The 26,965-nt window shown below is 38.4% G+C and overlaps 2 protein-coding genes across 6 annotated transcripts in view; both read left to right on the plus strand.

The window, feature by feature from the left end:
* LOC6614543 (fasciclin-3) overlaps nucleotides 1-15,704 on the plus strand; it is a 72,419-nt gene extending 56,715 nt beyond the window's left edge. Inside the window, exons 2-7 of one of the 5 annotated variants that reach the window (XM_032713892.1) lie at nucleotides 6,507-6,824; nucleotides 6,944-7,285; nucleotides 7,545-7,979; nucleotides 10,349-10,379; nucleotides 14,136-14,445; nucleotides 15,287-15,704. In XM_032713892.1, coding sequence (XP_032569783.1) covers nucleotides 6,507-6,824; nucleotides 6,944-7,285; nucleotides 7,545-7,979; nucleotides 10,349-10,379; nucleotides 14,136-14,445; nucleotides 15,287-15,478 — 1,628 coding nt within the window. In that variant the 3' untranslated portion in view covers nucleotides 15,479-15,704. Of the gene's footprint in view, nucleotides 1-6,506; nucleotides 6,825-6,943; nucleotides 7,286-7,544; nucleotides 7,980-9,226; nucleotides 10,173-10,348; nucleotides 10,380-11,450; nucleotides 12,853-14,135; nucleotides 14,446-15,123; nucleotides 15,177-15,286 lie in introns of those variants that run through there. The other 4 variants (XM_032713895.1, XM_002038938.2, XM_032713888.1 and 1 more) reach the window with 4 other exon arrangements.
* Nucleotides 1,734-3,718, plus strand: LOC116800198 (trypsin-2). Its single transcript, XM_032713908.1, has 3 exons — nucleotides 1,734-1,996; nucleotides 2,050-2,323; nucleotides 2,379-3,718. The coding sequence occupies exons 1-3, from the start codon at nucleotides 1,770-1,772 to the stop codon at nucleotides 2,754-2,756; spliced, it is 879 nt and encodes a 292-aa protein (XP_032569799.1). The 5' UTR covers nucleotides 1,734-1,769; the 3' UTR covers nucleotides 2,757-3,718.
* Nucleotides 15,705-26,965: the final 11,261 nt, after the last annotated feature.

Below are 26,965 nucleotides of genomic sequence, written 5' to 3' on the forward strand. Positions count from 1 at the left end.
CGCCGGCGACACTTGGCGTCCTTCCAGCATTTATCCCTAAAAAATAGGCAGCAACAATTTCGAGACACTTTTTTTTGCATATATATTAATAACTGTCATTTGGGTGGGACACTGTCATTTTCCCATCCTCCATACCCCTACACACACACACAATTTCTTTGATATTTTTCCTTAAGTTAAGCAATTCATATGTCTCTTAAGGTTTCCCATCCTTGGTTTTTTGTGTCCCCCCGCCATTTCTTTTTCCTTTGGCTAGATTTAGGTGTGGTTGCAACTTTTGGCGCGTGTATATGAAAATTATGTTAATTTATACTCCGCTTGGTTGCGGATCCTGCTGTTTCCCTCGTTCTCTGGAAGGTTTGATGGTTGCTTCCCCTTGGGGCGTCTGTTTGGGCTAACATAATGTTCTCCAGGGTGCCTGCAGGGTGTGCCCGACTTCTGGTTAGCTTTGACCAAGAACATTTTAGATTATTCCATATAAAAGTGTGGTGAAAATGCTTCAGCTTTAAAAAACAGAAACGGGTCATTAATCAAACTCTATGCCATAATTTATAGTACTGGGTAGGAAAATATTCTTAACTCCTATCAAGCTTTTCCAGCCACGTCTGTTGCTTGCGTGTGCGTTTTTCTGCATTAAATTAGGCAACCTTCGTCTGGTCGGGAATATGTTATTTCAGTCTTCTCCAGTTTGGCAGACGCTGTCATCGTCACAATTTGTATAAGCTTCTTAAAGGGTTAAGGCCAGAAAGCGAGTTGCACAAGCAGACGGCCGCATATTAATTTGACCAGTAACATGTTGCACAACGTTGGGGAATTATATAAATTGCTGCCTGCAATTTTGAACTCGTATTGTTGAATTTATGAGAAATATTGACCGCAATATTTATCACATGTCTAGTGCCAAGTCTAACACTACTCTCTCTCTTTGTCGGCCTAATCGTACGTGTAGAATATATTGTACAATAATCCAGACTTAGCATAAATTTCCAGCTAGAGAACTGGACAAACTTCTGCGGTCCGTATTGCACTTCTGTTCGGGGCATTAATTATGATAATATTTCTTCGACTTTAATAAGCATTTGGCATTCAAGGGACGCTCGAATATGCAAGCAGTACTCCCTGTCTTGCCAACGCCACTTGACTTCATTGTCCCCTAATTACAATAAGAGCTCATAAGCTCATCGAAAAGTGGAGTGCCAAACGCAAGATGCAAATGGTAGAGGACCACAGACCTCATTGTCTCCTCCACATTAATTAACTGACAGATGTGGATGTCTGCTGGGGCAGTTGTCTTACTTTGTTGTCTCTGTGGCACGGCTCAGATAAATCTGTAGCGTTTAAATGGCCGAACGTCTATAATTGCGAAAACAAATGTGGAATGTTTGCATTGAAAAGGGGAACTCAAACTGGAGCATGAATAATGCAATTGGTGTGCTGATGACTTGAAAGTGAAAATATAGCAGCTCAAATGGCAATGATTTATTGCTCCATTCATGCAACAAGTTCAGTGATTGAATGGCACAAGCGACATGAGATCCAAGTATATTATGGATATGATTTGCAATGTAATTTCCCAAGCAATTCCAAACAATTAATATTGCATACGTGAATAAATTTATAATAATAAGGCTTTTAGTGTTTTAGTAGAATTCTGATTGCATTTTGTAGCATTATTTTAAGATGGGTCTTACTATTTAGGTGGCAATTTTCGATATGTTTGATAACATTGAAGCCCTGACATACCTGTCACTTAAATTGCAACTTAAAGTATGCTGCTAGCTTACTTTTTACTGCTGAAAATTGCTTTGGTTTTTCCTAAAAATATTACCACGATTAGGATCAACCATTATCACGAGCCAACCTATAGCCATTTGAGTTCGTATCTGGTATCCTTGCGGACTCGCAAATATATTCACACTCCTGGAGATAATCACTTCTGCACCGGAGTTATCCTAACCAATCGCCATGTGCTTACTTCAGCACACTGCATTACAGAGTGGGTATATCATATGTTTATTATTCATTACCTATTTTCGAATTTTAAATTAGTAAAAACGGTGTGATGATGAGCCCTAAACGAATTGTGGTGGCACTTTGCGCGTCCCTTTTTAAGACCCCAGAGTCAGAGGAATTTGTTGTAGACATTCATAATATGATTATACACCCGTACTACCATAGAAACCAACACAATGATATAGCTATTATAAAGCTGAAGAGGTATGTGAAATTGGACGGCCATCACTTGGCTCCAGTTGTTCTGGGCAATTCCTCGCTGGAGGTGGGAAACGATTGCAAGACCATTGGTGGAATCTTCGGAGTACGAGTAGGTACTATTCAAATACTCATAAGGTTAATGCCACAGAAACCCTATCCCTTAGAGGCAAAGATTTGGGTCATTTCATAGCATGTTGCTTGTGAATGTCGAACTGCGGCCATTCGACGAATGTCTGAAGGTGAAGAAGAGTCTAATGGCTGCCAGACCCGAAAACGAGGACCTCATATGTGTAAAGTCCACGGAGAAACAGCTGTGTACCACAGATTTCGGTGGTCCACTTTTTTGCGATGGTCAGCTGTATGGAATAGCTCTGGGCTCCATCAATTGCTCCAGTCCAGATCCTGTTTTCTTTAGTGATGTATCGTTCTACAACAGCTGGGTGACCAAAATTATATCGGAGGCAGTGGGCCATAGCAGACCATTTATCGCAGAGAGATATTCCTTTATGTCCTTCATCATTTTAATACTCAGCGTTGTCTGAAATCAGGACACTGAAATATAACTCTCTCTTGGGAAAGGGAAAATTGACCGGCCCCTGCGATCCATGGAAAATTGGGGAAAGCCCTAGGAAACTTTCGCCTGTACACGTATTGCACCTGTGTGCCACGTGTGGCACGTTCACTTTTCCCCCAGAAAAACCGCACTGACTTTCCTTTCTACTCCAACAGCCATATTTTCGATTATTGTTCAACGCTTTTACACTTTTGCATTAATCAAGAAGAAAAGGAAACTGCCGAAAAACTAAATAAATTTGTACATAAAACATGATTGATAAGGCCATAAATAATCCCAATAATAAATAGAAAATTGGTCAAGAAAAAGTAAAAGGCCGCGACACGGCAATTTGATGTAACAACCAATCATTATTAATAGCCACGAAACGCCGGATAAAAACCCGACCCGTTAAGGTAACAAGAAATTGCACACACGCGATACTATTGGCCAAAAAAGAAAAGCCAGAAGTTAACAATAACATGTCTGCGCTGAACTCTTGTTGCTTGACTCCCATTGACTTTGGGTTCAAGACTCGCTGTCAGTTGTCGGATGGAAAGCCAGCCATAAATCGGTAATAATTATATTTTTTGTTGCTCTGCAATTGCCCGAATGCAGGTAGCTGGGTATCACAAAAGCTGATAAATCGATGCTGATAAATTGAAAATTACCAGCCAAGCGATATATAATGGTCTGGTTGATAAGCCCACAGATTGCACACACAAATGTATACGTACTCGTGCATACAGCATTTGATTTTCCTTTTATAGTGCTGAAATTGCATACCAATTTGTGGTAGACAGCAGCCTCGACTTATGTGTTCGATTTGATTTTTTCATTCTCTTCGAAGGCGAACTAGATGTTGAACTAAGCAGTGGGATAAAGGAAAGAAAGTTCGTGGTGTAATTATTAAAAAACTATTAATTAGGGGTATAAAATGTCACAATTAAATGAAATAAAGCCTAATATGTATTTAAGAATCCAATATTGTGATTTATTTGAATTTGAATTAAAAATATACTCTTTATAGGAATTGGACTTGAAATTTTTACAGTACCTCGATGAAAAGAAAGAAATTATTATTATCATATAGTATTATTATATATTATATCATATATATACTTCATTCCACTGTGAGCAGGGAAACTTTAAGAAAGACCCAACTAAAACTGTGGTTGAAAAACCAAAGCACCCGAACACAAAATTCAAGTAAAAATCACGTTCCGAGCAAAAGACGCTAACGTGGCCGAAAAATAGGAAACAATAGCCACAACAGGGAGACGATGCATCGATATGGACTCACAGACCCAAGTTGATTTTTATTGGGAAGAGTGAGGGCATTAAATTAAATCTATTTGTACAATTTATAGAGGGGAAAAGTGAAGTGAAGTGATTTCTATGGCCACACACATGTGTGAGCCAAAAACCATACAAAAAAATCACTTAAAGTTGGGCCAACGTTTCCGCTGAGGCAAGACCACTGAACTGGACAAACGTTCCTGTGAAAAGTGCAGACATGGCATCAAATAAAACATGGGGACCAACGGAGAAGGAGAATCCGGTCGGGGGATCTGTAAATCCAACCCAGAGGACGACGATGGTCCGCTGCAAATTTCGCCGGCGAAAAAAAGCTAAATAAATAAATATCACCAGCAGGGGGAATGGATAAAAAATAGATTTTCGCTGTGAATAAACTCATGGATACGTAGCATATGTCGATGATAGAGGTGAATGAGTGAAAAGTGTACTCAATGAAAATAGCCATGAGAAATGTGCCTGTACCTTCTTAACAAAGATACCGATTATGCCACTCTCAATGCAATAAAAATTGAGAAAAAAATGTTTTAGTATCGCAAAATAAAAAGAAAGATTCAAAGCAACTCATAAAGTTTATTTTTCCTAATAAAATTCGTAATTTGTATACTTTTCGTGTGTTATCACGCGCTCATCTCTGTTCGTTGCAACGTCTCGAGTTCTGGCGTTTGTTTTCATAGCCGTGAATGTGACATTGTCCAACTTCAACTTCCACGTTTCCCCCACTCTTTTCAGTTTTTTTTTCGAAACTCGAGCCACAGTTTGTTGCAATTCCCGTTTTTATTTGTGGGAGAAAGTGTGAAACCGATTTTGCTGACTCCGGACTCTGGAAATTCAAGCTGCAGCAAAACTTCTCGGCTGCAATTCATGCAGCCCTTTTGAGAACCCTAAGTGGTTTTATAGGGTCTACGAATTCCAGTGTGAAAAAAAAACAGAAACCAAAAAAAGCGCGGGAGTCACATAAAAATATCAAAAACAGCAAAAAGGAGTCTGCAAGCGAAGCAGACAAAAAATTTACTCACAACTCAATTGTCAAAAGTTAAGCGACATCTCATGGGGCGGTCGAAAAGTTTCGAATTACATGGCCAGCTGGCTGACCCGATTTTTAAAGTCGAATGCAAATGCTGTTGATTTTCCGCACGTTTCCGGCTGACCAAACAAAACTTCACTCACTCAGCCAGCCAGTCAGTCAGTCAATCCGTCATCCAAAAGCCAAAATGGGCAACGGGATCGAGCGGAGAAATCAATTCATTTTTGGCCAGCTGCACTATTGAGGTTCCCCTCTTAGCTGCCCCTTTTTTCACCTCATGTTCCCATCAGTTTTAAGTTTGCAGCTGCTTTCGATGCCCCACCTCTCATATTTCTGCCACAATTTGCAATTTTGCGGCTTTCATTTACAGAAATTAGTGGGTGATTTCCGAAATCGCAGCCTGTCGATCGATACACGAAGGAATTTAAATGTTAAACATTTTGTTAAATTTCGCGATTATGAGGCATTCTAAAAGTTAAGGTACACACATGTTGATGTCGAACTAAATAGCAAAACTTCGAGCTTTGTAATAAATTTATTTTCATTGAGGCAATGAAAACTCTTTTGTTTATAATCGTAAAAGACATATTAAGATTATATTTTTGAGTTCATCTTTTATAGTATTTTAATGAACTCCTCTAAAGAATTAAGCTTAAACCGCTTGTTTGCCTTCCTAAATCACAAAACACAGGATTACAATCTAACTAAAATTAAAACTAAATCATTTACCAGAATCTGGATTATTCCGAGTAGAAATTTCATTAGAAATTAGTCCCCATCGACAAACTTGAATTTGCCCCGCCTAACCGACAAGGCCAAAGTCGAGCAAACAAACAACCAAGCAAACAAACTAGGCAAAGAGCTTCACTTTTGCTAGAACGTTTAATGCTCGACTTAGAAAATTACTCAAATGTCTTAATTGGCAAATGGAAAATGCTTAAAAAGAATGGCAAGCAACTGCAGTTGGGAGAACTTTGCGCCAAACTTTTTGAACTGCGGCAATGGGAGTGGGAAAACGTTTGCAAACAAAACCGAGAAAAAAGAACGAACGAATAACTTAATTGAAACTTAATGAGAAAATGCAGCCGCATTGTTTGCAGTGGCAAATGGAAAAACAAGCTGAGATCTCTGGGTATGCGATGCGTATCTTAAAGATGCAAACGTGCAGGTGTCTCCCGCTAAATGCTACAGTCATTTGCCTGATTGCCGAGACATTAGGACAGCGTGTCGAGTGTTGCATGGAACGTGCCGTTTTTTGTTGCCCCTCTGGCGAAAGACAATGCCTCGGACTATGCGATACCGAATACCCAGATACCAGATACTAGATACTTAAGTGAATTGCACAACAGCCACAACATAACGTAATCGCCTCTTTTGTCTGCACTTATCTTTCAGATGCACTCACCTGGGCCCAGGTGAATGTGGAACCCAACACAGCGCTCCTCAACGAAGGCGATCGCACCGAGCTGCTCTGCCGCTACGGCAGATCCATCAACTACTGCCGCATCGAGATTCCCGGCGAGCAGAAGGTCCTCAACCTGTCGCCGGAGTGGAGCAAGACACCCGGATTCACGTACTTCGGAGCGGGTCTCACGGCCGGACAGTGCGGCGTGAGCATCGAGAGGGTCAAGGCCAGCAACAATGGCCAGGTCAAGTGCAGTCTGGGCGTTGAGGGAGAGGAGCTGTCGGGCACCATCGATCTGGTTGTGGCACGTAAGTATACAGCAACCACAACACTTGTACTTCATGATATTTGAATACATTTTCGTGAAATATAAGTAAAATGTAACTTTGTAATATACTAACTTTATTGTTATCCATCCAACTTTCAGTGCGTCCCCAGCAGCCCATCATCGAGCTGCTGTCGCGGCCAAATCGCGAGGGCTACTTCAACGAGGGCACTGAATTCAGGGCCCGCTGCAGCGTTCGCGATGGCCGTCCGCCGGCGAACATCTCGTGGTACATCGACAACATGCCGGCCAACAAGCGCACCACTCCCCTGGAGGTCATGTCCTCGACCAACGACAACGTGGAGCTATCGACCTCCGTGCAGGAAATCCAGTGGCACCTGTCGCCCGAGGACAGCAACCGGAAACTGGTCTGCCGCTCCCACCACCAAACCGATCGCGAGAGTGTGCCGCCCCAGGAAGCTGCCTACATCATCAACGTGCGCTGTAAGTGACCCAGCATAACTGAGCACTAATTAGGCTTAAGCTAAATCAAAAGGCAGACACAAAGTGGATAGGTCACTTCAGGTCAAATGCACGAAATATGTTACAAAGCTATCAGCAAGCTATCAGCAATGCTCTATTACTAATAAACTAGAATTATTGTTGTCTGATGATTACTTTTCTATACTTTTTGATTCTTTTGATTATGGTTTTTCAATGACTGTACTGGTGGATATTAATCATAACTTGTACCCCTCCCCAGATGCTCCCGTCCACCAGCCAGATGCCGCCGTGTATGGACTCTACCTCGAGCACACTGCCATTGTGAACATAACCATCCGCGCCAGTCCGCAGCCCAAGATCGAGTGGACCATCGATGGAGCGATTGTGGGGCAGGGACGCACCGATGGACGCTACTCCGCGTATGAGCCTCAGTATCTGGGCAACGATGAGTACAACGTGACACTGGCCATTGCCGGACTGACCCTGGAAGATACCACCAAAATCTACAATCTGAGGGCCAGCAATGAACTGGGACTGACGGACTACCAGGTGCGAATCAGTTCGTCGAGCAAACCGCCCAGCAGCAGCCTCGATGTGGCCGCAATCGTTGGCATCGTGGTCGCCGTTGCCGTTTTGGTCCTGGTCGTTTTACTGATTGTGTTTGCACGGGCTACCGGCCGATGGTGTTTTGGCGGTAAGTAGAACATGTTTTTTCGTTTCTTTATTTTTGGTTTTCCATACACACAATTTTGCTTATTTCGTGGGTGAAACATCGTCATTAGCTTCTCAGCCACATCAACAAAAACAAAAACAACAGCAACATCATCATCATTACGACCATCCACCGCCACTATTGTCTCATCATCAGCTATGCTAACAATAAATTCTGGCTTTAGGTTCCTCCCACCCAAACCGCTCAACTCCAGCACCCATTTCCCCTCGAAACTCCACCACTCATCCTGCAACTCATATACGTACTCTCTGGTTTTTTGGGTGGGCTATGGGCCTGGCTCTTCTGCCACAAGCCGTTGTTAACTTTCGACACATTGTGCGGCTTTTAAATTTTAATTAGCGTTAACATAGCAGAAGGAGCAGCTGAACGGGCGGAAGAACGCAGCAGCCCTAAAAAATTCAACTAATTAAAAAAATTTCACTAGACTTTTCCGGTGGAGTTTTTGTGGAAAATTTTCTTTGCAAAGTATGGGTCACGGGCCACAAATTCAAATGTGGAACACATGGTTTAGAAAAGCAACGAAAAAATTTGGCTTTTCAAAAAGATACAATTGGTTTAATTGGTAAAGGTAGTTGAAAGGTTAGTAAAAGAGGACACTAGTTAGGAGACAAGGTTAAAATGAAAAATAAAAAAAATATGAATTTAATTTGAAGTGGTCGATACTCTTGAACTTATGTGTATTCGATTTTATTCTAATGAAAATCTAATCGCCTCTAAACGTGTAATAATTAAATGTAAAATTGTGAATTCAAAATACGTATCAAGCTGAAACAAAATAATGTACTGAACTCTCAACCAAAATAAATTACTTAATCGTATACTTAAGTTTAACAAAACAATTGTACAACTCTCTGAGAAAAAGTGTCTACAAATGACAACAACAAGAAGAGCTAACATTGAAAACAAAAATTGGTCACTAAAACTTGCCAAGAGAAATTCCAAATTGTTTGTAAAAACGTGTTTTTGGCTTCCTATGTAAAAACATATATAAAGATAAAGTGTATTTTCTCTGTTTCTTAATGCTTTCCGTACTTCTTGCCTGATAAGCTTTTTGGTAAATGGACTAACCTCGACTTTAATATGGAATTTTGGTATCTTCGAGATCGAAATCTTCTCGCTCTGTCTCTCCTTCCTCTGCCTTCCCTTTCTCTCTCTCTCTCTCTGCACACAAAGCTAAATGTTAGTTCTTGTTGTTGTCGTTTTTACAGGCGCCACTCTAAACACGGACATCGGTCCCGATTCCGAGGCCCAAATCCATCCGGAATTCAATGACGACGAGGAGCTGGATGGTCGCGATAATGGCGATGAGCATATCGATACCACCCAGCAGTCGGAGGAGGCCACGCCCCCCGTAACCGATAAATTGGAGGCGCAAAAAAAGGCGGATCTGAAGAAGAGTGCGGCAGCCACAGCGGCAGCGGTTATTGCCGCTGGAAATGGCAGCCAGCACAATTTAAATGGCATCGAGGCTCCCAAGCCGCCAAATACTTCCGTTTGAGCCGTTTAGGCCGCCTTCGCCACTCCCAATAAAGGGGCGTGGCTCTTGGCCAGTTAGCTGTGTGCCCCATTTGCTGAAAGCAGAAGGGAAAAGAAACAAAATCGAATAATATATATCCTTACCACACATTGCTCTCAAATAGTTGCTCTCTCATAAAAATGACAAAAATCTCAAAAGGCGCACAACAAAAAGTTATATATAATTTTACTATAAACGAAACAAATGCAACAATTTACCTTAGGCCAAGTAATTTTAAGTGACCAATTTTCGTGAAATCGCGAGTCTCGCAAACCCTTGAATTTCCCTTTATCCACTCGAAAACAACTAAAAACGAAACTCTAATAATATATAAATTACGAATAATGAAACAACATTGTCCCATTTATTGTAATATATTTTGTCCAGCAATATTGATGTTCATCCATGTATTTATTTAAGCTATAAGAGCTGCCAGCATTTTGCATTTTGCGTATTCTAATGTTTATTTTTTGTCGATTGGCAATATCAATCAATTCGAACGCGGCAAACAACGCAAATTAGAAAATTAAACATGCCTATGATTTATTTTAATTAGTTATCCGCTTCACACTTGTGTTTTTTTATGTTCTTTGGTAATTTTAGCAAGACAAAAAAAATAAACGAAAACATGAAAAATACAAATTTGGTTAATGTTAAAGTTTGATGTGGCAGAAAGTAAGCTGATGATGGTGTTGTCAGGTGGGATACCTTTTCCCGGATCATTAATCATGAAAACCATTTTTATCACGTATGCATGAGACTCTGCAAGTATTGCAAATATACTCAAACGAATTTCTTAAATTTCTCCACACAGGCAAATCAATCAAGACGCCCACAAACGAAACGTAAGTACAGTGAACTCTCCCATCAGTCTAACCAATGTCAAAATAAGTTCAGAAAAGTGCAATAAAACAGACGGGGCCATTCCATGAAATCATAAACTGTTTCCACGGATCCACAACTAACCCGTCGACGGTACCTGGTTTGCTTGAATTTGCTTAATTTTCAAAGCCATTAATCTGTATCCATTAGTTTAATGTTGCGTAGCTCGGATGTGTGTTTGTTTGTCCACTTGCATGTGTCTCTTGAGTGTCTTTAATTTTCGATCTTACATTAACCGTATGCCGAATAAGCAATCATTTATATATTATATACGTAGCGCAGCTCATTACCATTCTAGGTTAGTTCATAGCTCATTTATAGTCTAAATTCAACTTAAACTTAAGCACACGCATACACATAAGCACACTACTACACAACACATTTGAAAAGTCCTAAAAAATGAAATTCCAAATTCTAATTTCATAAAAGCAAAATCGGTTTAAAATGTCTCACGCTGTCACACACACACACCATACACACATACATGTGATACACTCCTGAACTTTCACTATAAAACGCTCGCTAGTCGCTCTGCCACGCCCACTGTGTTCGCCCGCCCACCAGAAAAAAATAAACAAGAAGTGTCTGTCTCGCTCTGTCTCTCTCTTACCCTCTGAACATCATGAAGCTCTCTTGCTCTGTCTCACGCATTTACTAAAATGTCAAAAATGTCGCTGTCCCAGTCATTCAACCAAATAAAAGACAAAGAAAAAAAGAAGCAAACAAATGCATTGAAAAAAAACAACTCTATAGTGTTAGGAGCCACTTTGCTAATACATCACAAAAATAATAAATAACAAAAAAAAAAACGCTCAACCACAAAAAGAAACGAAAACAAACTTCTTGCTATGTTTTGTCTTCTTTTTCTACTACTTTCATATGGACGACAACCCACCGAAAACCCCCTCAAAAATGTGATGGATCCCTAAAATAAACGCACAACATAAAAAATCAAACACTTTTCCTTGAATTTTTTTTCCTTAAATATTTAAAAAACCTATCGATCGACTTACAACGCAATCCTCCGTAAATAGTCAAATCGACAAGCAACTGGAGTTGGGAGCCCAGCAGAATCACGGTCAAAACGTAGCACTCTTGGAAACCCCCAATGGCATAACCTTGTTGGGCGCCAGTAAGCTGAGAGAGGTCAATGGAAACGGAAATGGCCAGCAGGATCGGTTTTCGGTTGAAAGACGCCATCACGATGAAGATGACAGCTTTGAATACGGAACGGATCGGGAAAGCAGTGTCTATAACCCCATCACGCGACCTCTAAAGAGCATCCTGATGAGCCAGGCGGCAGGACGAAACTCCCGGAACTCTGCCACCGATAAGGAGGATGGCAACGAGAACGCCGATCTCCTGCAGAAGGGCAATCAACTGGGAATTCCCGAATCGCGCTTCTCGCGCTGGCTGCCCAAGGATCAACGTGAGCTGATCGAAAAGCAGGCTATGTTGCTTTCGGGAAGGGGCAAGTCGACGGCGCCAGCCACTCCCCCCAAGCCCCAGAGACCACCGATGGGAACAAATACCACTGCCACAACGCCGACGACACCGACGACGCCAAAGTTGCCACAGGAAACGGAAATCTGAGCGTGTGCACGTGTGTGTGCGCGCACATGGCGTTCATATTTATTTACTTCTTTTTCGGTACAGGAAACGCCCAGCAGGATTAAGAATGGAGCAGCCTTGTGACCATCGGGAACTTTTCGGGGGGCAGCATAAGTGTCATAACTTAAAGCTGATGTGTCAGAGCCAACTCAACCGATATAAATTAAGTTTAGCAGGCATAGGCCTGGTATTTATCCAATGAGACCACCATGATGTTAAATAGAATTCTTCTTTTCACAACCGAAATATGAAAACCTTTTCCCATAGTATAAATTATTATAATTATATACTGGTTTAGGCTGAAATACTTCATACCTTATTTTATTCGAAAAGTATTTGAATTATAAGCTGACTCCCAGATGAAAATTGAAATAGTTCCGTCGCAAATCTGTCCCCATAATTGACTCTAAGCTTGAAATTAAGTCAAGAAAGTCTTTTTTCCTGAACGACAACAAACAAACGAAACATTAACGAAACTGATTTATTTGATAAAGATTAAGACGGCATGAAATTAAGTTTTTATCGAATACATTTAAACGAAAAAGTTTGCATGGCAAGCATGAAGCAACAAATAATTGTTTTACGCAAATATTTATTGTAGTCACTGTAGAACAAAGTCGTCAAATGACATATTTGTGCATCAAAACAGTGTTCATTTAAAACGCGCACAATGTACTTTAAGAACGAAAAGAAACTTCCACTAATTTTCGATCAATTTAGTTGGCTAAAATTCGAGTGCCTTAAACTGAAAATAAATTTAGTAATTAAAAACGTGAACGATATAAAATAGTTAGAAATTTTTATACGTGTTACTTTCCTTTATTATTTTTTACAAAACGTATGTTTAATATTTAATTAACAACAATAAATATTGTTAAAAGTGCGATAGCTTTCTGTTTTGGATTTATTTATTTTGCGAATGCCTGAATATGTATGCGTGTGTGAGCTTTGAATAAAAGCGAATTATGTAAAGTTCACCGAGACCCTGAAAGGAAATTTCTAACAATGCAGCGTATCAAAGAGGAAATCCCCGTACAATATTCCATTTTCCATAACAAAAGCAAAATCATTAAAATACGAAAGGAGCGTTTCATGCAATAAACATTTCATATATGAGAGACTGACACGCCACGCCAGAAACCAACACAAATACAAGCACGAACACATAGCCACGCACACACACTGCTAGCAAAATGTATCCATCAGATACTTGTTGAGCTGGCCCAGACAGCAGGCAGACATTCAAATGAGCCAAAAATATTTATAGAATATAGATGAAACTAATTTTGGCCAAGCGAAAGCAATTTACTTGGCCAGCCCACGCCAAACGAAGGTTAAAATGGGGGATGGAACTGGTTAAACTGGGTCCGTAAAAGGTCAAATGCGGATTACATTTTCCATATGCCATTTCGTACGGGTATTAGGTGTGGCACAGAGCAGAGTATTTTATTAGCCCTTGAATCAAAAATTCTAGGTTGTTTAATGCTTGAACACAAGACATTAAAGAACTTTTGTAGCGGAATTTTAGGCAGAGCATTAATAGTCATAGGACTCACAAAAATAAACTGCCTCAAAAACGACAGTTATAAAATTTATTTTTTTAAGAATCGGATACATTCTGTGTAACATTTTGTTATCTTTCTGTGATAGCATTAGCATAGCACATTGACAGGGTTACACATACATATAGACCTTAAACTCTTTTCCAAGTAATTTTTGAATTTACGATCGAAAGTTTAACCTTTCCACTCGAATATTTGCTTTTCCTAACACAATTTGGGTTTTAATGGTCCACACACGAACAACAATAACAATTATGCCATAACCAAAACACAAGTTCTTAAACCCACTAACAACCACCAGATCGGATAGCTCCTAAAAGGCAGAAAGCTGCCGAGGAAGGACTCTAAACCACACGACTAACCCCGAACACTATAATGGCTATCTTTTGTTAACTTATATTTTTAACGGGAAGAAATTCGCACAGCAGAAACTATTTTGACACAGTAATAAGTATAATAAAAATAAACAGAAACAAAAACTTTCATACCAAAACAAAATCATGAACCCATCCAAAACCTCCTCACCATTTCACAACCGACAAGCAGCAGCGACACCGAAAGCGCCGATATAAAAGCCACGTCAACAGCCACGGCCACAACCACCATGGGCGGAGTGGGCGTGTCGCCCGAGGAGGAGGAAACCGTTAACGAACAGGAGACCCCGCAGGAACAACAGCAGCAGCAGAAGAAGGCCAAAAGATTGCCCGCTTTTGCCGCGGCAATTTTAAGGCGTTTCAATGAAAAGGATTCGCGGAAGTACAAGGATAATCATGAGTCGTTGAATATTGTGGAGGGAAGCCTACAGGAGATTCCAGCGACCAATAATGCCATCGATGGCAATGACAATGAACCAAAGGTATTGAAAAATGTTCCCGATTCCATCCTTTCCACCTTCTCTTTCCAACTTCTCTGTTTTTGACTGGGCACACAGAAAATAATATCTTTGAAAACGAACAGACAATCGATATTTTTTCATGCTGACATCCATAAGATACAAAATAAAATTCTCTCGATGTTCTAGATATAGTAGTTCTGATCAAAGAACCATCTCAATGAACACTTCCGTGAACTGTTTAAATATTGTAATATGTACCTCATTATTTAAATCATTTTTCCATTCAACATTCTATTTAAAAATTTAATATTTTATTGCAAAAATTAAAAAATTCTTTGGATTAAATTTGTATAGTCACAACGATAGTAATGACTAAAATTCTTTTCAAGTTGAGATGATAACATAGCATTAAATTAGTTTATACCATTTTTCTCTTATAAGTATTAAATGTGTGCGTGTGTCTGAGTGCGAGCTGTATTCACCTTAAGCTTAGCATAATTCCTTTATCTTAGACGCAAGCTTTAAGCAAACCTTAAATTCGTTCTTTTATAATTTCTCTTTTGCTATTATCACAAACTTTTCTACATAATTTTCTTTGCCATTTTCTGCTCTTTCCGTTAAAAAACAAAAAAAAAAAAATCAACCGCATGCAAAATAAAATCCGTTGTTGTATAACTTTGTATATATACGCAAATAAAGGCTATAGTTTGGCAGAGCACCTCACCAGTGTGGACATTTAAGTAAAGAAAAAGGTATACCAAATTCCCCCATACAAAACCTACAATTAACTTCTTTTGTAAATATTCACCCACACTAGATAAGTACTTATAAACGAATCTCTAATTTATTTCCAAAAACACAGCAAGACAAACAACTCGTCTATGCTGAACTTGTACTAAAGCCAGCCAATGAGGCGACAACAGCAACAACACCAGCGCCAACCACAGCAGCAGCAGCAACAACAACACCGGAGGGCTCTGGAGCCGGGGTCAAAAGTTCAACGGAATACGCCGAAATAGTCTATGTGCAAAAGGGAGGCGAAGGAAAAAAATAATCTAGCCCATCAATATAAAAATCCCTGGGAGGCTGACACAGTAACAAATAACAGATGAATGCACAAAAATTAAGGAGCAGAAACGTAAATAGAAACCCAGTGCAGCATAAAAGTAAACTCTACGATGATATTAAGAATGCAAAACAAAAAAAATGAACAAAATGTCAAAAGTGGTTTTTCAAAAACTTCTTGAATGTGTGTACTAAAATCTAACGAAATGTGAAACTAAAACCATAAAAGCGTAAAAATAAACTTATACAGAATAAACTTACTTCTCCGCACAGAAATCTTGACACAAAACACATCCTCTAAATCAGAAACCCTCCTCCTCCCTCAGCCCACACATTAAATCAAATTTACAACCAGATAAACATAATAAGAACCTTAAAAAGCTAAAAGAATATTTGCAACAAAAAAACTAAATATATATAAATAAAATTTACATAAACATAGGCAAGAAAAAGAAACCATTTGAAATCTCAATTATTTACATAAATGTCTCGCATTTAAGCTAAATGTAAATTTAAGACAAGAAGCAAGAAAATTATGAAAATACGCGAAATTTAAGTAAAACTATTTAAACGACCTTTAAATTATTTTTACGCAAACCTTTTTTACACATCGCCGTTTTGACTATGCAAAATTAGGAACAGTAACAATTTAGGCAGCCAGAAAAAGCATTTAAACAAATTAAGGAAACAATTAAAAGGGGAAAGTATTCACCGAAATCTCTTGCAACTGAAAGTATTCTATCATAAACAATTTGGTTTGTCTTGTCTCTTAACGACGTCCATCCAATTTCCTTACAACTGGCAATTAATGTTATTATTTAACACTTTTTACACAATTACGTATTAATTAATTATTGAATAAGTTAAGTGCATAAATAAATTACAATGTACTCTCATGATGATGATTCATTTTTGTAAGTTATAATTTGTATAAAGTTAAGCTGAACAAGAAACTTTTTGAATAAAATTCTTTACCGTATGAGCTCTGTGTGTATTTTGTTCAATTCCCAGTAAAATGTTTCATTGCTAAATAAAATATGTAAGTATTTATTTAAACATAAATATCAGAATTAAATTCTATGAAATCTATCATAAAATACTGACTTCTTAATAAACAGAATTTCATGTCCAATGTCAAAGTTAAAGGTAGAAGAAGGATAGTTAAATAAAAGGTCAAGTTTACACGTAAGTAAATTAAAATTGCAGCTGAGGCTGCCGGCAAAAGTTATATGAGCCATCTCTTTCTGGATTTTCAAGCACAACATAGTCAATTATACTAAGTAATAGCACACTTCTGATTCGATCTGCAACGGAAAGAACGATGATAATATCGCATTATTCATAGCCGCATTGCCCCGTATATATTTTGGCTAATACCGAAAAAGAGAGGAAACAATAATAATAAAATATGGCAAAGTTTTGCAGTTGACTTGGCTTTCTCCACTGGCGGATTTTGGTATCTGGCTGTGGCTGCTTGTCAGTCAGTCAGTCAGTCATCTGCTCGGTACTGCGGCTCCCTCAACTTTTTCTGACATTTCAATTTATAAAGCTCAAAATCTGCACGCGTTACCCGAAGCGTCGCATTTTACATTAGACAAAAACAGAGCGAATCTCGTATATTTTATTTTCGCCAGTTCTGGGGGGCTGGCTTACTTTTTCACTGAGTCCACCGCGATGGCTTGAAAGTAAAATACAATTTTGCTGTTTTTCCCTTTGTTTCATGCCAAATGCAGTACATCGAAATAGACTTGAGGGTGAATGAAATGAAACTTTCAAGGCTTGTACAATGCACTCTCAGCGAAATGGCAAACGAGATACTTTTATATGCATTTGGATAGAAAATCAAAAATGATGGACTGAATCTTTGCAACCGTGGGTAGATATATTAGCTATTAGTTAATAATATTAGCCCCTCGTTTTAAAAAATTCTTAATGACTGAAATTATATTATATACTCCTTAAATTTGTCTTTCAAAATTATGTATCTAAATTCAATTTCTGAACCTCCTATTGGCTATCCGGTCTTCCTTTAATCTATATCCCTGCCACAGGGCATATTGTTAATTATGTAATCAGGCTTAGAAATCCGCGACGCATTAATAATTTCGCTTAATTAGTTTGCCATTTGCAGTCGACTGACTAGAAACCAGGTTGGATTTCTCTCCACGTGCTACGGCTCTAATTGCATATTAATAAACAATGTTTCAGGCATTGATTCAATTACCAGTTAACCTACAAACGCCCATAAATATGCATGCAACGTCAGTTTATAGTCCACTAACTAACCAAATGCGAAATGCCCACAACTGCAGGTTCCCTCAATCTGCATACAATTTCGGCACAAAAACTGGTCTAAAGTTTCTCCATTCAGAAACAATAATGACAACAACAACAGTCATTAGATAAACAAACTAAACTCAGGAGGAGCAAGAAAATATAGAAGGCGAAACAAGACAAATAAAAATCAAACGAAAATCCAAAATCAAGGGTCGACCAAACTCTGTGAACGGCAGGGGAATCAACAAAATCCCCAAAAATATGCAACACGAGAGTTTTTGCTACAACACTAGCACATTTCTTGTTTCAGATATTGTCTTACCATTTAGCCGACAACGCACAGTGCACTATGGGTAAAAAGCCGGACGTTTTTGTATTAATTACAATTTTAAAGATAGCGTCTTAATTTTTTTTGTATTTATATTTAGGATTTAAATAGAATTTCAGTTTTTTTTTGTGTTTTGATCTGACCACGCTATGGTCCCCTACTGGTCCCGTACTGGTCCCGAACTGGTCCCGTAATTATACATATATAAAGTTAAATACGTGAATCAAATATTAAAAAGTAATAATATAATATATTAAAAAGAAGTCTATTTAGTTTTTTTAAATTTTTGTAAAAATTAATTAATTAAATTAAAATAAATTTTATTTTTTCATTTTATTTTATTTCATTCAGTTAAAAACGACAACCACTAAATAATTTTTTAGGTTATATACAATGATATACTTATATTTTAGTTATTCAAAATTAAAAAAAAAATATAATACACTTATATGTGCATATATACAAGGTGAAACAATATATAATTTAAAAAGATAGCTCAAGTAAATCAATGGCTGGTTTTAAAAGCTTTGACTTGGGTTTGCATGGAAGTTTGGAGCAGAGCTCTATAGAAGTCTGTTCAAAAGGTCCGTATTTGTCAGTACTCTTTATATTTTCCGCGTATGTCTCATTCTAAACAATTTTATGACCTTATTTTTTGCCTCATCAGCTTCTTTGGAAAGAATTCTGGCGGTGTGTAGAGCATAGTCTCTGAATTTTGACGGATTTATGTTGTAGCCTGATGCCATGGCTGCTCCTGGGCACCTGTCGGCACTTGAATAAAACGTTTTCTTAATAACATTTGCAACTATATACTAAACACAACACTAATTTACACTAAACAGAACTAAATACCATTATTTATTATACGAATTCCTTCCAGTGCAGATTATTGTCGATTTATAAGGTTTTTATTGACCTTATGGACAGCTTCACTTTCAAGTTCCTCACGCTGCAATAATCGATTGATATCATGCTGTCTCTTACGATGCTATTACTGAAGCGGACAGTTAGAGCAAGACAAAAACATGAATAAATTTGAATAGCTAGACCAATTATGAGTAATGATACATTTAAAGTCAAAATTTGGACTTTGATTTTTTTATTGTTGGCCTATAGGGGGAACCACTGTACAACGGTGCGTATACGTAATCGTACGTATACAATCCAAATAAAATATATAAATAATTTAAGTGAGACAAAATAAATAATTAACATTAAATGTAGATTTAAATGGCGAGCGGATAAAACAAATAAAATATTAATTAAATGCCTTTTCTTTTTATGACTCAATACATCAAATTTACATTTTAGCGATGCAATCCTTTGATTGCATCCAATCAATCAACACACAGAACACGAAACATGTACGACATTCAATTCCTTTCAAAGCTTTTCAGGAAACAGCTGTTCGTGTAAATCCTTATCAGAAGCTTACAGTCCACAAAAACCTTCTCCGCGCTGAATATAACCACATGTTAAGAGAAAGCCAAAGAGAAATGGTGGATGGTAAGCTCTGGGTGATGGTTTCTCTTAGCTTACGAGCTTTTAAGAGAGATAAAGAATATTTCGAGGTCCTGAAAGGCTTAAAATGAGTAAATAGAGCTAAAAAACTAAGTCATTTGGACAATTGTCACAATTACTGTGGCAGGCACACCAAATTGGATAAGCTCTTAAGGTTCTCACAGCTTTATACAGAGCAAGTCAGAAAGTTACCGAAAACCCGAAAGAGATATTAAGCTGAATGCTCGAACAGCCAACAAGCTTTTTCCACTGTCATTCATAATTTGCACTGGTTGCCATTTGTTGGCCAGCAACAGGTCTGATTAAATTCTCTTTCCAAAAGATGCACACAAAACATCAATATGAAAAACTTTTATAAAGATTTATCCTTCACCGCAGCCCGATGTAAATTGGCCAAACTTTTAGGTCAGTTCTTCTAAAACACTCTTACAATTGCGCCTGATTGCCACAAATTGCGTAAATTAAAACGCGAGAAACACAAAAAATAATACATCGGATAAGGAGGGGAAATGACGGAAAAGAGCACAAACTTTTGTTCTTTTGCTCCTGAAAGGGCAACAGGGCGCATACTTAATTATAATTCGTGCTGTTTATATAACGCTTTCCAACTCAGTCTTCCATCTACAATGTTGTGGTTCCAAAAAAAAACAATGGCAGCGCCTTATGGAAGGGACACAATTAATTACAATTTGGCAGAAAAAAATTCATAGAAAAGTCAAGAAACAGAAACCAACTGTGCAACAAGTTATACTTTTCCCGCAAGTTTGGTCAGTGAAAAAGAATAACATATACATATATATGTAAATACTTTCGAAAAAAAAGGGAATCAACAGAATTGTTGCGAAAGTATCAAATAAACTTTTGCTTTCCTGGACCGCAACCTACCCAGGTGAAAATGAAGTGATGAATTTGATTGAAGAACTTGACGCCCGCCAAAGGTGCGATTTTAGGTGGGTATTCATTCTTATTATTTAATTTATTTCCAAAATAATATACAGATGTGAAAAATGTTAAAAAAGGTGCACATTTATTTCCTATACTTAATTATAATTCGAGCTGTTTATATATACATAAAAAGAATTCGAGCTTTGAATTAATAATTATTTCATCGAGGATTACAAATAATTGCTATTTAAATTACTCGACTACTTTTAGTTTTTCCACTTGGCCTGAAAAGAATTAAAGTCAACCCGACTCAACTTCATTTCGCATAATCCAAGAGCATCGCTCAACTCGACTGACACTTTCGTTATCCATTCGGAAAAACCCTTTCCCTTTTTCATCTCTGTGTCGCCTACTCATTTCATGCCACATTAAATATTTATACCCAAAAATGTTTGACCCCCATAGGGCCGCCGCATATTTGTGGTTTTCGGTGGGTTTTTTTCCAATTTTATGTTTGTTTTCCATTACATATGTGTGTTATAATATTCGCATGCAAATGTGGAGTGTTAGTCAAGTGCGTGGAATATTATTTACATTTTTGAGGTTGCTTAAATAATTTTAATGAACTCAGCATCTCCTGGAAAGCGGGCCACAAATCTAGAGCAGCTAAAACTGGGCATCCGAGTGGGTCAAAAGTTGCTTTTTTACCCCATTTTCCGTGGCCATTTTCAGTGACATTCAATTTGGAAAATGTTCTCGGCGCTGCGGCTTGGAGCGCGGAAATTGAAAATGTTGTGCTGTCTCACACACAAAACTGAAATGCGGCAAGACATTGTCGGGGCATGTCGGTTAAACAATTCTGTTTGCTGATTTCCTTTTTAAGCGCCCCGTCGGATGCCCGCAACTTTTGATGCTGCCATTATAATTAGGCTCAAATTGGTGCACTTTGCTTTGCATTTTAATTACTCAACAACAGCTCGAGAGGAAGAAAGGCATCTCGGAAATGTTGCACAATTAGAGCGAGAGTGAAAACGAAAACGAAAAGGAAAATAGCACGAACGGAGCATCGCTAACAAGTTGCTGCCTCGCTGCCTTGTCATGGGCTGACTGTTTCGTCCTTCCACTGTCACACACCCACACCCACGCCCACCACCGAACGCCCCCTCCCCCAGCCACGCCCCCATCAGTGTAGCATTTCAAGCAAAGTATTTAATTTCCACATCATACACACGGTCGCCCAGGCAAACAATGAGGGGCGAAAAACAGAAAATGTGTGCCAAGGCGAAGACTGCCAGCTGATGGTCCATTCAACTCAGCAGAAGACGAGCACTGGCCTAAAATAAAACCACCTGGTTTCCCTAGAATCGGATAGAGTTTTTGGCATTTCCTAGAATTTTATCAATTAAATAAATTAATTCCTGAGAAGTCTTATTTTAAGCCCCAACTTGCCTTTGTTCTGCTTAATAATTTACAATGTGGGCTGAAGGTGTGTTTTCATTGGTTTCGTAAGTTTTTTTGCGTGTACCGAAAATATTTTGAATTTCTCAGGCAAAAACAGGAGAACACGAGACGTAGCCAAAAGTGGTCCCTCAAAAAACTCTTTCTACCTTTGGTTAATGGCATAAAATGAATAATATTTATTTAAATTAACTTAGTTGCTTATATACATTTAGTATTTAATTTTCTTTTATAATTTTAAGCATACTTTGTATATCTTAAAATAATTGGCATTCCGCCTACAGTCGCTTTAAACAAACAGCTGTAGACCTCCTTGTCTCTGATATTGTAGGCGAATCTATTAAATCGACGAAGATTTATATTTACATCGAATGTAAATTTAAACATTTTTATTAAAAATGGCTAAACAAAAGAGAGCAAATGCAAATAGGAGTATTATCTTAAACGCCACAAATCAATATATATTTATTTAAAGCACATACGATGCCTGTTGCTTCCAAAGCAGTATGATAGAATAAGGAAATCACAAGTGTTTTTATATAAAACTAAGGGCCCTTTTTTGATCGAAATATAACGTTCCATATTATAAAAAAATAGCCGGTTATATAGAGTAAGTCAATAATGGTTCGGGCAATAAAAACAAATTCCATTACGAAACCTATATAAGCATAGTAAGCATTATTTTTTTACTATTAAGTGAATTGTTATATTTCCAAATATAGCACTCCCAATTGAAGTCATTTTACTTCAAGCATACTAAAATAAGAATAGATTAGATTCAAAATGAATATTCGTGTACAATTTTAATACTTATACCCCATTCTCTGACGATCTAGGTATTGCCATTATTTTATTTCATCCTTGTTTCAATTCTATATTTCAAAGCTGTGTGCTAATTGTACGATAAATTTGGAAGCAATAAAGCTAATAGTGACAATAGTAAACTGACCTTTAACAATTTTCCAAAATCTGTAAACTATTGAGCGTCACTAAATTTAACTTATTTTGAATATATTTAACATGTTCAGTTTAACCAGGGTAAGCCCTACTATGGTTTAAAAGCAACCATAGAATCGAATCCATTTTCATTGTCAAGACAGTCAAACACACTTTCCTTCTCTGGTAACATAGTCAAATCTAATAAGCGTCAAATTGCAAATTGCTCCGTAAAAGTAAAGGTTTGGATATTTAACATAAAATGGGAATCAAACTAAAGATGAGCAATATAAGTTAAATTATGTTATAATTATTATTGTCTTGATTGCTTAGTGTGCTGATAGTTTATTTCACTAATGTAGGATAACTGAAAGCTTATTTGAAATTTCAACTTAAATAGCAGTAGTGTGTTAATAATTGATTAATGTACCGTGAAATTGTTAAAATTAAATTATATTGCAATTAAGCAACCAATTGATTTTTCAGGAATGAATTCTAGGTGCGATATTTTTTAATTATACAAAATAAATGAGATCTAAATATATATGGCACCTTTTGTTATTATAAATCAACTAAGCAACTTTTTTCTTTTGGTAGTTACTTTTTTTTTGGTAGGTGCCTTGCAGGAAATGGGTCTTATTCAAAGGCTTTGTGGTTTTTTTTCACTAGAGGAATATTGCTAGTGCTCAAACGTGACATAATCAGACTTTGGTTTTGACTAACACTTAACTTGAATCCTCGGTTCACTACAAACTGCCTTACATGTTGCATTGTATTGGAAAGAGAATGTTAATGTTCTCTACCAAGAGGTAGGAATATTTTCAGAATCCCTCCTTTCTTCACTATTCAACTGGGCGATTCTGATTCATATGCTGTCGTTCAGGTTCCGCGCTTCATCCATTTTATTGGTTTAATTTTGTCACGTTTCGAGGGGAGAAAGTGCCGCCAAAGAAAAGGGAGATGGAAAGTATCTGGGAAAAGGGCAGACAGGCAGGCCGGTAAAAGGTTCTTGCAAATCATTTCCATTTAAGTTTCCTTTTCTTTCGCCTCTGCGAATAAATATAAATAGCAAAATTTGCCATTTTGTGCAGCGACTTTCGAAAGTTTTCAACGAAAGTTTTCGTTGGGCAATTGGTTCTTTTATTCCATTTCCATTTTTTGGGTATGCAACTGTTTTTCCCTGGCATTCAAATCAATTTTCGGCGCAGCTCAATTCCTTAAAGATCCAAATGATTTAAGGATTTGTCTGCATTATAACGCATATCCTTTATATGAGAAGGTGGTGAGGTGAGGTCAGGTGGAAAATTCAAGGGGAAAAGGGCGGATGTCGACGGTGACCCGCTGCCAAGTCAATAAATTCTCATTGCCTAAGCATAAATCAGCATCATGGCGCGCTAAGTGTCATTTTTTGTGACGTTTGGATGGCTTTTTACCTGGCCAAACAACATGGGCGGATCCAATGCGATGGGGCGGGCAGGCGAGTATTGAAGGGAGTCTTACACTGAAAGAAATGCAGATGCCAAACCTTTGAATTAGATAGACTGGGCCTTTCTTCTAGGCCTCAGTTTATTCAATAATAATGCATTTTAATAAAATCAAATAGATGTCCTTAGATCCAAAATATAATAAAAGCTATTTATCTCCGGTTTACTTTTCGTTTCCCAGTGTAGATTGCCGGAGAATTGGATCTGTTACTGGCAGCTTCACAATGCGCGTTATAATTTACACCTGGCGAATAGCGAACGGCAGTAGCAGCCAGCAGCCAACAACCTCAACCAACTACAACTGTCATTTGACCTTAACCAGACTTCGGGTTCCTGGTGGGCGGGGGAGCTGTGAGTGGGTGGGCGCTAGCAGAGGGTGGGTAGGTAATCTTTGTTGCGGTTGAGGTTGGTTGAATGCGGTGCGGTTCCGAACACTTCTGGGCGTTATATAGTGCCATGATATATTTTTCACTCAAAAGAGCAATTGCTTCATTTGAAAATTGTCAACTGACAAAGTGGAAACGAATGAAAGGGAGACATATAGAGACGGGTTGTCGAAGGTGGCTTGTCTTAGCTTTTCCGGTGATGGATGCCATCCAACCTCAGTTGTGCACCAGAAAATCCGTTGAAATGTGGCTGCAGTTCTAGCAAGGGGATTGAAAAACGATTACCTGAATGTAGTCTTTAAAAGCAAAGTATAATTTTATTAAAAATAAATGCCTTACTAGTTGTCTAACTCACCCAGTTCACTCAGCTTTCCGGCAATCGATGGACTGTAAAAGGACTAATAAAATGTTCCAATTAAGCCGAATGCGATCAATAAAGGACACAGGCGCTGGCAACTTAAAGCTTTACGCTTATTGAAAGCCCATCTATCTGGCTCTCACTGCCAGTCGTGCCCCCGGCAACACCCGGCCTTCATTCTCCTATTACTCCAGGCAGCTGCGTTGATTGCCGTAACAGCTTTTGAAATTAAGTCGCTGCAAGTCGGCTATAGTTGGTGGCACGGGATTGGGGCGAAAAGGGTAAGGATTGCAGTACCGGGGGACAGGACATTCCCAGCAAGACAAAATGAGGCTGACAGCGAGCTCAGGCCACACAGAGAAAATGTGTGATCCAAAGTGCTCCATCACTATGTTTAACTCACTAACGCTATTTGGAAATCTTAATTAGCTCTAAAATTGTGGTCACCTTTTATGGGAATTTTTGAAATTGTGCAAAAATAATAAGAATATTCCAATTAGGAAAATATACTTTTAGTCCCGGTGCAGGGCCACACACTCGCACAATTGACGCAATTGCAGCGATACTTTGATTTTATTTCATTTGCCGAGAACATCTGAGGGTATGCCATGGGCGCCCGGGTCGGAAAATGGTGGCCCAAAGGAGGGGGTTTGGGTATAAAATGCAGGCAACAGAGGAAGAGATGAAGAGCCAACCGGCGAAACAGTTGCCAATAAAAATTGCATTGAAAACGCTTAACCAAGCAGCGTGCATCAAATTGATTTCATGCTCCTCCAACGTTGACTGTAGTTTTACAACGTGCATCATCCTCACTCGCGCAGATAGCGCGAGTCTCAAAAAAAATATGCTACGCTTTTCCCGAGTCGCACAAAAATATTGTCTGTCAATATTCGAATACCGCACATCGCAATCCACACCGCCCAAGCCCAAAAAACCATTGAGGAGCGAGCGGTAACGAAATGTAATTTTTGTTTTCCCTCCGATCTCCCACCTCCCAATCACCCCGGCGAAAAGCGATGAAGCAAAATAAAGGAAAACAAGTACTAACATTTTCCGGATGGAGACAGCCAAACTACGAATTGTATTTGCTCTGGTCATTTCAATTGGTTGCAAACTTTAATTGCACCAAAGCAAATAAAAAACTTATTTACCTTTACTCGTTCGCGAAAGATATTTTTAATAATATTTGAATCTTCTTAAAGCTCTCAATTGAACCATAACATAAACTGCCTTAAAGCAGTTTTTTTAATAATTGGTATTGATTTATTTACCTATTTTAAATTTATAAATATTCCCATTTGAAAGCAATGAAAATATAATATACTTTGCATTCAATAACTTTTATACACAAGTATAAGCTTTAATACGCTTTCTTAAAAAGAACCTTTAGCTCGTTTTACTTAAAAGTAGAGACCTACTTTCGTCCAGCATTAAAGTGGGCAAATCTGGAATGTTAGATATATTTTTCAGCAAAGTGTTGTTGCCACTTTTAAGGGTATTTAAGGGGGGAAAGCAAAAGTGGCATGCGTGAAAAACGTGAAAATTGCCGCCGCTGTTTTCGATTTTTATGCTCAATCCCTCAATCAGTGGCCGCCATCACACCCCGCTTGCCACCCCTCACCCGGTTCGATCAACAAATTCATGGCGCCAAAGAGGGAATCCAGTTATCCTGGCATTGAGAATGGCGCTTGTTATTTCAAGGATATGCACAGCGCTTTGGTTGCAAACCGAGAAACAGACAGGAGCTGAGTCCCAAAAAATCTGACAATCGCGGCTTTGGCAACAATTTCGCAGTGTTGTTGCCAGATTTCTTTATCTGCACATAAGCATCGAATAAGAATGA

Source organism: Drosophila sechellia, chromosome 2L (assembly GCF_004382195.2).
Source record: "Drosophila sechellia strain sech25 chromosome 2L, ASM438219v1, whole genome shotgun sequence".
NCBI classification, from domain to species: Eukaryota; Metazoa; Arthropoda; class Insecta; order Diptera; family Drosophilidae; genus Drosophila; species Drosophila sechellia.